Source organism: Lingula anatina, chromosome 3 (genome assembly GCF_051362555.1).
Source record: "Lingula anatina isolate TDL-2025a chromosome 3, LinAna3.0, whole genome shotgun sequence".
Taxonomy (NCBI): Eukaryota; Metazoa; Brachiopoda; class Lingulata; order Lingulida; family Lingulidae; genus Lingula; species Lingula anatina.
Genome location: NC_141769.1, coordinates 25,803,815 through 25,818,047, shown reverse-complemented (window position 1 = coordinate 25,818,047; position 14,233 = coordinate 25,803,815). Strand labels below are relative to the sequence as shown.

Sequence of the window (14,233 nt, the reverse complement as noted above, 5' to 3'; positions counted from 1 at the left end):
CCTCCCGTAAAACAAGATATTATATAAATCTGACATATGCTCAAACCAATTTTACATAACATAAATGCAAAATAACATTCAAAACATTAATGGAACAAGGCTGAATCAAATAATTTATTATACGTAGGCACTATTTTCTTTTGCACAACCCCAATTTGGTATGCATAGTTTGCGGACGCCATTTTGGATTTTTACCGCACTGTGCCGAAACAGGGCCACCCGGATAATAGCAGGTTATTTCACACGTATGAATTGAAATGGGAACGCAGTTCATAGATACAACCGGTGAGTAGTACCTTCTGATTTTAAAAAATCAAAATTTTTATGTGTGGACATTCATATCCCTTTCATTTGTGGACTTATCTTTGTGACCTCGAGCTCTTTTGTTAAAATCCTGCGTCATTGTTCTGCATGTTAGGTTTATTCAGTTAGCTTGATGAAAAAATATGGACACGTACAACCTCCCTTGAAAATGTAAATAAACTTGAAGCAGCATGCTATATCAAAAATATAATTGATTTTAAGGTTATATACAAATAATTTTTGAATAAGTAATATGTGCAGTCATTTTCATATCGATTAACTTTGATGTTCAAACACTGAAAGTATTGGAATATATGTGATCGAAAATATTTGAATCTATGAAAACAGATTCTTGCAATGCAGAGCATGAGAACATTTGTTATGAGTTTCCAGGAAAATGAGAACAGACGAGGATAGAGTGATTTCAAAACCCAAATTTTTTAATGTTGCTGTCAACATTCCAGCTTTGGTGGGAATGGCTTTTCGAAGCGAAGAGCTTCCAAAGATCTGTCCCTATGCGTACTTAATGCAGCCATAAAATCAAGAGTTTGAAAATATGTAAAAAATCCACTATCCCAAATGCTTTTCTCATTTTATATGCAGTAAAATATTTATATTAAAGTAACAAATGTAGACAATGAAACCAAAGATGAGTGTACCTGTGACACAAAGTCCCATGTATTTTAGAATAACAGCTGAAATTTATAAAATATTAAGGCAGGAATATGGATATCTGTCATTTCAAGGCCCCATTCTTACCATTATTAACTGTGCCTCATTTAAGAACTATTACTAATATATAATTATTTTATTATCCAAGATAGGACATAAATGTTTGCCATTTAAGTGAATACTTTATTGGCTTAACCTTTGTATTTAATGTACAAAAATCTGAAAGTTAATCTAATACATTAACACATGTGAAAGGGCAATTCTTTTGTAATGTAATTAAAGAGACTGAAAGTCTCATGTTTTAGATTGTTTCATTTACGTGTTGTCTTTGTGTATTAGATTAGGAACAAAGACCAAGATTACTTAGGAAAATGTGATTTAAAGGTTAAAATGTCTTGTAGGTTTAGCTGAACTGGCACATAGGGAATACCAGGCAGGAGATTATGAAAGGGCAGAGCAACACTGCATGCAGTTATGGAGACAAGAGCCAGATAATACAGGGGTGCTGCTCTTGCTTAGTTCTATACACTTTCAGTGTAGAAGACTGGATAAGTAAGTTGGTGTTTATTCATGGTAAAAAGAACTTATTTGCCTTAAAAAGTTCTTATTAGGTCATATAAAATATGTTATGTTTTGGAATTCAGTTTTTCTTTTGATGGGTCATGATGGGCCTTTTTTTTTTTTTTTGGGGGGGGGGGGGGCAAATTTAAGAAATAATGGAAAATAGAAGTAATTTTAATGGTTAGTTCAATAAGTAACCCAGTCAGAAGGTGGTTAATGTTTTATATGTAAGGTAGAGTCTAGCTTTGAACCCTTGCTGAAAGACCATTTTTTTTCTTACATCACATATTTTTTTTCCACCAGGTCAGCATATTTTAGCCAGCTTGCCATTAAACAGAATCCACTTTTAGCTGAAGCATATTCAAATCTTGGGAATGTATATAAAGAAAGGGGGCAACTCCAAGAAGCCCTAGAAAATTACAGACATGCTGTTAGATTAAAACCTGACTTCATAGATGGCTATATTAACCTTGCTGCTGCCTTGGTAGCTGCTGGAGACATGGAACAGGCAGTCCAAGCTTATGTGACAGCACTGCAGTACAACCCTGTAAGACTCATTTTCTGTAGTCTTATTTTCAACATAATAAATTTTGATTTTGCAAAATAGATTGTTTTATTTTGAAAGGAACTTTGACTATTCAAAGAATAATATTGCCGTTGCTGTTAAGTCCACCTTCTTTAGTTCTTCTGAAGTTGGGAACATTGAGAAAGTCCTTGGTATTATTTAAATCAAAGAGAGTATTGTGAAACTACGTCACATGGTCTCTTATTTTGTTTTAGGACCTGTACTGTGTGCGAAGTGATTTGGGCAACCTGTTGAAAGCACTGGGGCGACTAGATGAGGCCAAGGTATTTTGAGTCTGTGCCACTTACAGTCACTGTCATGGTGATAGCACACACTAGCATACATCACAATAAAAAAAAATTGTAGGGCCTGAGAAGAGACAAGGACTAATGCTGCTGCAGCATGTCTCATTTGCAATAAGATGAGACAAATGCTCTCTTATGTACATGTCTGACACTGGAAGCTCATTTCTTCCTGTTGTATGAATTTGGACTGCTGTGTGGTTGCCTTCAGAGAGATTTGGGTTTGTTATTAAATAATCATGTGTTTACAGGATGTATGTTTTACACAGCACAGCTCTCACTGCTCCTGCAGACCGCGCAATGATGTAAGACTTTGGGTTAATGGAATGCTTTACATTGAACAGATGAAGGAGAATGCCTAATTATTGTTACATGTTAAAAAAAAACTTCATTTAATTTCAAAGTGAAGCTATGTGTCATGTTTTAGCATTCCATTGATAGCCTAAAGTGCTACACCAAGAAGACCTCTTGTTTTATAAACAGGAGGCGCCCTGCCCCTTTTCCTCATGATCACAAGTGTTGTATTCTTTCAGATTACAAGAGTGGAGATAGTCATGGCCTGTACATGGACAAGCTGCCATTCTAAGCAGTGGAGTGGTATTTTGTCCATGTAAGCCCCTGGAAACCAATTTGGGTTTCCTGGATTATACGTTGATCCTGGAAAACACTGTACAAATTGCTGAAACTGATGCCTTTGTTATATATGTACATATATTAAGTAATAGGATGGATATCATTAGTTGGCCCAGTGAAAGCTTTATCATGGGATTTGTACAAAAATTTGCAGTTGAAGCATCATGCAGTTATTTTCAGGACAACTGTAAACCTGCGCTAGCGCTGCATATTATTATTGGCAGATTTTCATTTTCTGCTGCAATCTAAGGGGAATATTTTGTGGTGTTGAAACTTGCATGGGAATAGTAAAACATCTAAATTTAATAATTATGTACTTTATGTGAGCCAAGATTGCATGAGATGAGAATCTGCAACACATCTCTCTGAAGCAAGCGAAGGAAATTGTGTAAGTTGTGCTGTGAAATAGTAGTATTTTTATATAAACAATGGTCTTTCTGAAGGCAGGTCCTTGTTTAATGTGTTTTCCATAACTGTTGCTTTTTTAGTGAAAGACTATTGCATTTGTTTGGCATTGCATTGAAAATTCATGGTTTTTGGGAAACTTATCTTCTCCAGGTACAATCATCATAACCACAGTCAGACTGAACATCAATAATACTAGCAAACTTTACTTATGTAATACTTCACATTAATAAAAGATTTAATGTACTTAAAGCAACTTGGTTAAAATTCACACAACAACACCCCTTCTGGTCTAAGTATTTTCAGCAATTTAATGCCTCAGTTGCAGACAACCAGTGTTGCAGATGTTTTTAGTGAGATGATGTCTTGTCATCAGTTCTACTAAATATATTTATCTGTTTAAAATAGATTGTTTTACTAATAGTAGAACTGATTTGGACAAGAAATTGTCAAATATTCTCACTAAAAAATTGTCTGTAGCACAGTAACATTTTGTCATAAAATTCAAGGTGTGCAATGAGTTTACTTTAAGAGAGCTGATGAGTGAAGGCATGGGGGTTTTCCTTCATTAATACTAATGAAAAGTTTATTTCTATTTGATCTGTGTCTAGTTATACCATGACAAGTGTTTTGTTCTGGACCTGCCCATTTGCAGAGGGTACCCAAAGGACGTCAGAATCTGAAGAAAAGCCAGTGGTATGAAATAAATTGGGGTTTGTAGCCCTAACATGCAAGATGCCTATGGTTTGAACTATCAGTCAGTCGACCCAAGTGAACACTGCAGAAATATCTCGCAAAGTTTCGACAGAAATTCACACAGGTTTGGCACCATAAAACACTCCGTTTGGGACATTTCTCTTATTTGAAATCTATTTTTGGGAAAAACCAAATTATTCAACATGTTTTTGGATAAAATTGCATAAGTGGGAGACTGGCTCAAAATGGTATTTATCAGTAAATGTTTATGAAGTTTGAAGAAAAAAAGATTTGAATTCAGGATTTTTGCCTTTCTGCAAAGAGCGTGGTGCGCTGCGAGCTGCTACCAGCGTTGGGAGGGAGGTTGCCACACTGCTGCATTATTGACTGTTGAGAGCACAATAAACCTAAGTCTCACAGATTGTAGCTGTTGTTGATTATCAGTTCATTGTATGTATTAGAAATAGTTAACCGTCTGAGCATGGTTTGTTTTGGTCTCACATACAAGTCCGCGCTGCGTCCCGCGCATGCGTACGCTCTCAACCACGCAGACGCTGTCACAAACTGGCAATTTTACCATGTCTAATATACTTCTTTTTCTCTTTTTTCTTTTTTCTCTCTTTGTCTGTCTGTCCCTCTGTCACTTCTACCTCCTCTCACTTCCTCCACTCCACACTGGATCCAACTGAATGGTTGTAACCTGAACCCCCCTGTGCCAACCTTTGGGATATGGACCCACCCACACCAGGCATGTTATCTAAAAGCCATAGAGACTCAACCCAACTTTGCTGTAGCTTGGAGTAATCTGGGATGTGTGTTTAACGCACAAGGAGAAATATGGCTGGCAATTCATCACTTTGAAAAAGTAAGTATAGTTTTTGTGGCTTGGTTACCAAAAGGACATCATATTTGAATATGTTAAAAAGAAAAATAGCATTTTAATGTTAAAATAGTAATGTTTGCGCTTCTACTATAAACATGTTTTAAAAAATAATTTTTTTTTTTGTTTCAATTTAGGCAGTGGCTCTAGACCCAAGTTTCTTAGATGCGTATATCAATTTAGGCAATGTCTTAAAAGAAGCTAGGATCTTTGACAGGTAGGTGGACTATATAGAAATTGCTGTAACATTCATATATAGCATTTAGGTCTCGACTTTCAGGTTGGTTGGATGCATACATAGAATTGTGAAATCTCTTTTATTAAGAATTGTATATTTACTACTTAACCTCTAAATCCCATGAGGTTGCTTTATTTAACATGCAGAATGTGATGCAATGTGTCACTCTTTTGCAGAGCTGTTGCAGCTTATCTGCGAGCCCTTAGTCTAAGTCCAAACCATGCTATAGTTCATGGGAACTTGGCTTGTGTTTACTATGAACAGGGGTAAGTCAAAACTAAGCGCAGAACTGTTCCTGTTTTGTAAATGGTGATTTGAACTTGATTAAAATGTTGAAAGAAAGTATGTTATTGCAAAAATTTGTCTAAAGAAATAACATGCAGTCAGATAAAATTAGTGTATGATTAATTCTTAGAGCTAAGTTTGTTTTAATCAAGGCCATGATGTTTCTTTTTCAAGATTGATAGACTTGGCTATTGACACATATAGAAGAGCAATTGAGCTGCAGCCAAACTTCCCTGATGCATACTGCAATTTGGCTAATGCTTTGAAAGAGAAAGTGCAGGTAATATAACATAAACCCCATGGAAAAAAATTATAATATTTGTTTTTGGTAATGTCACTTAACATCTTGGTGATGTTAAAAAACAAAGCCTTTGTTTGTCAAAAATGTAAGCTATGTATTAAGTGGATAAACTTGGGATTTATTTGTTTTGCAAATTTCTTTGCAAAGAAGGCAAACTAATGATAAACATTTTTCAGGTTGCTGAAGCAGAGAAATGCTACAACACTGCCCTGAAGTTGTGTCCAACCCATGCAGATTCATTAAACAATCTAGCCAATATAAAAAGAGAGCAAGGACACACTGAAGAAGCTGTCAGGCTCTACCTGAAGGCTTTGGAGGTATGATTCCAGATGGATTTGCCATTTTAAACATTGGTCCTTGTTTGTAGATAGAAAATCTGAATTTTGATAGATGAATAAAGTGACATTGAAATTATTTTCCAAAACAATTATTCTACAGAAAGATTGAAAACTAAAGGCAATCTTTGCGTGTGCACTTTTTGTAGAAAAGTTTCAGGACCCTTTGGATATCATTTGGTGGAACAGGTATAGTTGGACCATAACTGAACTTCCCTTTACTTGAACTGTCTCTCTGATTTTACAATTAAAAAGAAAGATACTTTTTTCTTCTTGCTTGTGAGATGAGATGACTTGATTTCAGGACATGTTGTTTACCTTGAACAACCTCTGAATGTTTTCCCCCTGCTCCTGCGTGTTTCAGGTGTACCCTGAATTTGCAGTAGCTCACTCCAATTTGGCCAGTGTTTTACAACAACAAGGCAAGCTCCACGAGGCCCTTATGCACTACAAGGAGGCTATCAGGTAGTGATGGCTGGTCATTTGGCCATTGATGTCCCAGGGTAGTAAACCCAGCGTGACAGGGAGAAAGGCAGAAGTATTGCACACTATTCTCGTGGGATATTTCTGCTGGTAGAGCTCCCTGCAAGCTGGGTCCCCATAGTACCACTGTGCACCACTACTGGAGTGAAACAACTGGCCATGCTTCAGTGCTTTAGTAAGATCAGTTAAGTTTCGTACACTTTCCTGTGGCTGTATTCCATGTGGTAGTGTTGGACAGTGGTGGCTGAGAAAGGCCTGGGTCTCTGGGGGTGGGATGATAGGAAATGATCAGAACTTCCCTGCAGCTTTTCATGTGACCCTGCTATAGAGCCAGAGGAGCTACTAGGATATTTCCCTATCTGAATGCTGACGAGGAGAGACTTGGTGATAAAGAAATCTCCCAAGCCCAGTAGTAGATAACACAGTGTATAGTAAGGGTGCATGCTGTATGTTTGTTTTGGCAGGTGTTTCCTGAATTTGCAGCTGCTCACTCCAACCTTGCCAGCATCTTACAGCAGCAGGGCAAACTCACTGATGCCCTTATGCATTACAAGGAAGCAATCAGGTATCCGTACATAGCAGAGATTTTGCCCAAAGGGATGATGAATGACACTGGATTTATATTATTACACTATTTAGAAATTAACAGCTAACTGTAGTTGTAAGCTGATAGGTGGCTTTTAATAGTATCTCTTTTCTAAGTCTTATCAATTGTGTGTTATTTCAGGAAGTAGCTATGTTTGGGTGTCAATTTTGAAGCTGCTAAGAAAAGTTTTTGTATCTAAAAAGCTGGAAATGCTTTGATTTCATATATTTATAAAAAAAAAAAACGTGAAAGAAAAAGCTTAAATGTAAAATTGTTACTTTTTTTTGCAAAGTGAAGAAAATATGCTGTTGTCACTCCAGCAGCTAAGACTGGCTACAATCTTTATTTCTTTCAACTGCTGGCTTAGAATTTGATTGGGTGTATGTTGTTATATCACTTAAAATCAGCACTGGGTTGCAGTAATTTTGCAAATTGTCATATGTGATTGAGTGGAATTGCACAGTTATTCTTTCAAGATGCTCCATTATTTGTTTGTTTCTTTGTGTTTTTTATCATAACAATCTTCAAAATTCTGAGGCCTTTACATAGAAAATTCCCTGTGTTGTTCCCAAGTAAATTGATCCCCCCCCCCTCCCTCCCTCCAAATAAAAGAAAAATGAATTAATAAATGAGTAGTCTCAGTGTTGATTTTAAGTCTTTTGCATAGCTATTGTTTGAAGTGATCTTAACTGTTTTAGTTGTCAATAACTAGATAGTTCATGCTTAGGTATTGACAGGATTTATAAACTAGGGGTTGCAAAACCTTCACATGTTAAAATAATATTACAATTGAAACTTAAAAACAAGAGTGTAATGGTTAATATTGAATACAAATCGTGTGGTACAATGTTCTTTGTATTTAAATGGTTATCCATGTAAAAAAAATGTTAGCCACCAAGTGAATCACAGTTGGTCAGTTTTGCAACTTGGGAATAGTTACTTTTAGCCTGATGTGGAATAAATGCAGTGTATAAAACCTTGTTAATCTAGACAAAAGAGATATTGGTCAATTTACAAAGTTCTGCTCACTCTTACTGGATAATGTTTAACCATTTAAACATGCTGGTGGTGCTTTTTCCATTTGATACTTTGAAATTTAAGGTTATTATTGTGGATGAAAAAAAAATATTGAAAAATTGATGCTTTCAAATATGATATTAAAGCAAATGGCTTAAACATACCAAGGCAGAGTGAGATCAAAATTATCATCGCTGTGCAATTATTAAATCATAATTATATTTAGGCTAAAATTGAAAGTGTCTAGATTGGCAGGATTTTAGAGGGTGTCCTTAAGTTTAAGTATGTTGTTCAGTGTTTTGTATGATGACTGTGTCTTCAGAATATCTCCCACATTTGCTGATGCCTACTCCAACATGGGCAACACCCTGAAGGAGATGCAGGATATCCAGGGAGCCTTGCAGTGCTACACCAGAGCCATACAGATAAACCCTGCCTTTGCTGATGCACACAGCAATCTGGCGTCTATCCACAAGGTAACAAAGAAAATTTAAGTGATATTTGTATGAGCAAGTATGTACCAGAAACTTTTTTGTGGATGTACATGCCTCTGTATTAGACGCTGCTTAGATTTGCTATTGCATTAACATGCAGAATTGAATAGGGCATGTCTTACTTTTGAGTTGTAAAATGTACTAAACTGAATCCCATGTTTTCAGGACTCTGGGAATATCCCTGAAGCCATTTCATCCTACAGAACTGCTCTGAAGTTGAAACCAGATTTTCCAGATGCTTATTGTAATTTGGCTCATTGCCTTCAGGTTAGTATATACTTGAAGAACATCTGTAATTTCATTTTGAGGATTTTTTTTATTTGTTATTTTTGCCTGAGTAAACTGATTTTGCCAGTCGTCAATTTTTTATGTCAATAAATGGAAGGAAATTTAAAGGCAATTTATGTCCATATAAAAATTATTTGCTTTGAATAAGGTTTTGAGTTGAGCTAACTTTTTGTCCTTAATGCTCTTTTACATGGGATAAGGTTCAGTAATTTATTTAAATTTGTCATATTTTCATTTTAGATTACATGTGACTGGACAGACTACGATGCCAGGATGAAGCGTCTGGTCCAGATAGTAGAGGATCAGTTACAAAAGAACAGGCTGCCCTCTGTCCACCCACACCACAGTATGCTCTACCCACTGACACATCAACAGAGGAAGGCCATTGCTGCAAAACATGCTAACTTGTGCTTAGAGAAGGTAAATCTTCAAGACTGTACAATATGGATGTGTAAGAAAATTAGTGCCTCGATCAAATTAGTCAATTTTGTCACGAAGATCTTATGGTAAATAAAACTGCACTGCAGTGTGTTTCCTTTCTTGCCCCAAGGCTGCTATCAGAAGTAATGATTGATAATAAATATAATGATTGATAATGAAACGGGTATTTTAAACAAAACTGTTCAATGTAATGTGGTATTAAACATGCCTACAATATCCTCTGTTCAGATCAATGTGTTGCACAAGCCCCCCTACCAGCACCCCACTCACAAGTTGGAAGGAGAGAGGCTTAGGATTGGTTACCTTAGCTCTGACTTTGGTAACCACCCTACCTCTCACCTGATGCAGAGTATACCTGGAGAACATAAGAGGGAAAATGTGGAGGTGAGGGAAGAGAAAAGCAGCTAATATTGTGATGTTAATATGCAACGTGAATAGAAATAGTAATCCTTTTAACTGTGTACAACATTCCCGAAGTCTCAAATATTTGTTGGGTATAAGTTCAGAGGCACATACAAGTCCTCAAGAATAAATTGTGAGATGTATGGTTTTTAAAAAACTGGAAAGTTTACTGATACTATTTCATTCATATTTATTTGAAATATCCAGATCTTCTGCTATGCCTTGAGCCCTGATGATGGCACTACATTTAGATCCAAAGTCATGAGAGAGGCAGAACACTTCATAGACTTATCCCAGGTACTTAAAGAACTGATATTTAGAAATAGATTACTTTGCACATCTGCAAGTGGAATATTTGACTAAGAAAGTAAATAGTGCATATATGCAAGACGATTTATTACTTATAAGGCCAGTGTTAAATACAATGGTGTGCTGCTAAGGAAGTTTTTGTTCTTTTGAATCATAAAATGAGAGATGTTAAAACTAAATTGTTACAAATCTCTGCCTCAGGTACCTTGTAATGGTAAAGCAGCTGACCGTATCCATGCTGATGGCATCCACATTCTTGTCAATATGAACGGCTACACGAAAGGAGCCAGAAATGAGATTTTTGCACTGAGACCTGCACCAATTCAGGTGATTAATGTGGATGAATCTAAAGATGCTTGTGTTTTGTTGTGATGTGTCTTTTTCCCTTGTAATTTGACTACCCTGTGATGTTAAGTTAATAGTCTTCATATGATATGTTTATTCAAAGACATTGAGCATGTGAATGGTAAATAGAATTTATGACTAATGCCCCTTCCAAATACTATATCCCAGATGTAGTAATATGGTGATTCTGACTTGCAAAAACTTGAACTTTTCTATTAGATGATTGAATAAATTTTTCTACATTCCAGGTGATGTGGCTGGGTTATCCTGGCACAAGTGGCGCCTCCTTTATGGACTACATCATCACAGACAAGATCACGTCTCCGTACGAACTGAGAGACCAGTACTCTGAGAAGTTAGCATACATGCCAGAGACTTTCTTCATTGGAGACCACATGAACATGTTTCCACACATGATTGAGCGGGCAATCCTGGACACCAAGGATGGCAAGGTGGCCGATACCATCTCTATTGTCAATGCTACCGATTTGACACCTGTCCTGGAAACTGCCAGTGAAGTGAAGGTAATTGCTGTTAAATATGTTTGATAACAGCACAAGCAGTGTGATTGGTCAGTATCATATGTATTAAACCTGAAATTAAATAAAGAGAGATTAAAAAATTATTAGCCCCAACGTTAGTATGTTAAAGTAGTCCCATCATTTGTATGTGAAATAGTTAAAACAACAACTGAAATAAAAGCTTTTTTTATCTCCAGGAAATTGTCCAGGTAGCAGCGTCCTGTAAGGATGACAAAACACCTGCTGAAGTGGTCACTCCTGTAGTGGAACTGACCACTTCCCACCCTGTGGTCAGTATGGTGCAGACTGGGCAGCCACACACTTGCATCAATGGACTGGTACTACAGAATGGTCTAACCACTCAACAGGTAGGATGTCAAGGAATTTATGAAAAATTGAACTAGAAATCAAAGTATTTAAGATATATGTAATGGCACTCTTCTTTTGTCAACCTAGTGGAAAAATCTCACATTCAGCATATAGCTACTTGAAGAACAGTCTAGCTTCACACCATTAGACTCGGGTGGTCACAAAATTTCTACATTTGGGTGTTTTATTATTAGATCCAACATTCCTAGCCAATAACTTGTGTATGTTTTTCAATGCCAGACTAACAACAAAGCTGCTACGGGTGAGGAGGTCCCTCAGAACCCCATGCTGACTACACGGAAGCAGTACCACCTGCCTGATGAGGCTATAGTCTATTGCAACTTCAATCAGCTGTACAAGATCGATCCAAGCACCCTGGAGATGTGGGTTGAAATCCTGAAGCAGGTGCCCAATGGAGTTTTGTGGCTGCTGAGGTTCCCTGCTGTAGGGGAGCCAAACCTTGTTCAGACTGCTCAGAATATGGGCATAGCACCAGGCAGAATCATCTTCTCTCCTGTTGCTCCAAAAGTGAGTAGATATAAAATGCTGTATGTATGTAGTTTGACTGAAGTTGAGGTTGAGTAGGATTGAAGTAGAAAGAAAGTGTGGTAGATTTTAAAAGAGTTTTTGGCAATGGGTCATTTAAAATTGGATGTCATTGTGCTCTTTGGATTCTAATGGAAATACCACAGTGTAGTGAGTGCTATGTAAAGATTTTCAGTTTGGTTGCCATTTTTAATGAAATCTTATTTTAAACCATGTGTTTCCAGGAGGAGCATGTACGCCGTGGTCAGCTGGCTGATGTCTGCTTGGACACGCCCCTCTGCAATGGACACACCACAGGGATGGATGTCCTCTGGGCTGGCACCCCTATGGTCACCCTGACAGGTAGGGAGAAGTAGTCTAGAATTCCTAACAAGAAATGTGTAGTTGTTGGATGGGATCATAGCAACTTCAAGCAGTAAACATTTCGTAGGGAATAAAGAAATGAAGTAGGAAGAATTATAAAATACCCAGCAGGAAATGTGTAGTTATCAGATCGGATCATTGAAACTTCAATCAGAAAATATATTGTGAGGAATAAAGAGCCTAAACAGTATGTCACTAATGTCATTCCCCTTAAACATGTACGTCGCTCATTACATGTGGAATTCTGAATATCTTTTGTGTAATTTGCAGGTGAAACTCTGGCTTCCAGAGTAGCTGCTTCTCAGCTACACTGTTTGGGCTGTCCAGAACTGGTGGCCACTGCTCCAGAGGACTACATCAGGATAGCTGTCAAACTAGGCACTGACAGAGACTAGTAAGTGATAGGATGTCTCCAAATATATATGTATATATTAGACATCATACATATAAAACTTCCTTTTTCAAAATCTTTCACGTGCAGTAATGGTGGTGTAAGTTTCCACCTTTGCCAATATTTTGCCACATCTTTAATGATTTTGACTTTCTTTTGCAGTTTAAAAGCTACAAGAGCCAAAGTATGGAATAACCGCACCGCACGATCATTATTCAACACCAACATCTATGCCTCCAATATGGAGAAACTGTTTCACCGGATGTGGATGAAATATGAAACAGATCAATCTGTTGATCATCTGGTGCAACCTTGGGATTAGCAGTTTACATGCTTGAATTAACATCATGTCTGTCTTAGGTTGATAATTAGTGGAGGCGTAAAAATGCTTTTGGTCAGTGCGTAACATTGTATCCATTATGCATGACAGCTATACTCCCATTTTTGAAATTTATTTAAACAAGAATTTTTTTTTGGGGGGGGGGGGGAAGGGGAATGGAAAATGATCCATTGTTACTAATGATCCTTTAGATAAGACCGTTTAAGTTTTAGTATATATAAAAAAGAAAACATGCATTTCTCTGAGGTTAATTTTAAGATGGCCATCTATATTGATAATATCATTCATAAACATGAAGTAATTTATCCTTATCATTCAAGTCATAGTTTTGTTATCCTGGGTGTCTGCCTGTGGAGAATTCTATGTTCTCTCCCCCATTTCTGTGTTGCTGAATTTGTTGACCCACCTGCCTGACAGCATGTAGGCTCTAGTATTTCACTGATCACATGTTATAACCAAGAGAAAGTAATCAGGTAAAATTAAATGGTCTAGATAATGTAAGCTACAAAGGAGCAAGTCTGTAATTGAGATTTTTTTTCTTTTGGGGTATACAAACCCACTGTGCTGTTTTCTTTTTGAGTCGTGCCAGATTTCATGACATGAAATGTCTGGTTGGTTGTTTTCCATGGCATTTGACTAGTGTGGTGCTTCCTTTTTATAATCCTCTAAATCTAGTTGTTCAATGATAATCATATTGGGTGAATTCTTGGGAGGGTAGTTTTAGTCATGTACGTGATGATATTACACACCATTTGTGTGGTTTTTGGTAATTTGCTCTTCCTAGATTTATTCAAGTTAATGCCCCCTTGGATTATTAGGATTATTATAATAAATATGTTAAAATACCCATGACTAGCTTGGAGTGCACAGGGCAACTCAAACACTGTTTGAAAAGAAGCATAACCAAAATGTTCTGTGTGAATTATTACACCATATAGCTGGCTTTTGATAGTTGCTGTATGTGAATATAGTTTGCAGCATTTAAAAAGGTGTTACTAATCAATGTTTAACTAAATCGGTTTACAATGACAGCATGGTTGTTATCGACATATTAAAAGTAATGGTTTGTATTTATTGATGCCACTTATTGTTTTAAGCAGCACTATAATTGTGGTTGAAGATAATAAAATGTGCTTGTTCAAAGTTAAGTGACACATTTTTG

General features: G+C 36.8%; 1 protein-coding gene across 4 annotated transcripts; it reads left to right on the top strand.

Moving 5' to 3' along the window:
• The first annotated feature begins 120 nt into the window (after positions 1 to 120).
• Positions 121 to 14,219, top strand: LOC106156607 (UDP-N-acetylglucosamine--peptide N-acetylglucosaminyltransferase 110 kDa subunit). Of its 4 annotated transcripts, none has more exons than XM_087007710.1 (22): positions 121 to 285; positions 1,377 to 1,527; positions 1,840 to 2,083; positions 2,317 to 2,385; positions 4,886 to 5,002; positions 5,155 to 5,234; positions 5,432 to 5,521; positions 5,715 to 5,820; positions 6,018 to 6,158; positions 7,124 to 7,224; positions 8,585 to 8,738; positions 8,922 to 9,023; positions 9,285 to 9,464; positions 9,714 to 9,869; positions 10,095 to 10,184; positions 10,398 to 10,523; positions 10,790 to 11,065; positions 11,260 to 11,430; positions 11,672 to 11,959; positions 12,202 to 12,319; positions 12,611 to 12,734; positions 12,894 to 14,219. In XM_087007710.1, exons 1-22 carry the CDS (start codon positions 258 to 260, stop codon positions 13,051 to 13,053), a joined length of 3,072 nt encoding a protein of 1,023 aa, XP_086863836.1. In that variant the 5' UTR covers positions 121 to 257; the 3' UTR covers positions 13,054 to 14,219. The 4 variants fall into 4 exon arrangements, with proteins under 4 accessions (XP_086863836.1, XP_086863837.1, XP_086863838.1 ...); XM_087007711.1 differs by lacking the exon at positions 7,124 to 7,224 and adding an exon at positions 6,541 to 6,641; XM_087007712.1 differs by lacking the exon at positions 12,894 to 14,219 and having other exon boundaries at positions 12,611 to 12,735.
• The last annotated feature ends 14 nt before the right edge of the window (positions 14,220 to 14,233 follow it).

Coding starts and splice junctions, on each gene's coding strand:
- LOC106156607 (XM_087007710.1), top strand. CDS start 258: ATGGGAACGCAGTTCATAGATACAACCG. Junction 6,159..7,123: donor TCTACCTGAAGGCTTTGGAG/GTATGATTCCAG, acceptor TTGTTTTGGCAG/GTGTTTCCTGAATTTGCAGC. Junction 12,320..12,610: donor CCCTATGGTCACCCTGACAG/GTAGGGAGAAGT, acceptor TGTAATTTGCAG/GTGAAACTCTGGCTTCCAGA.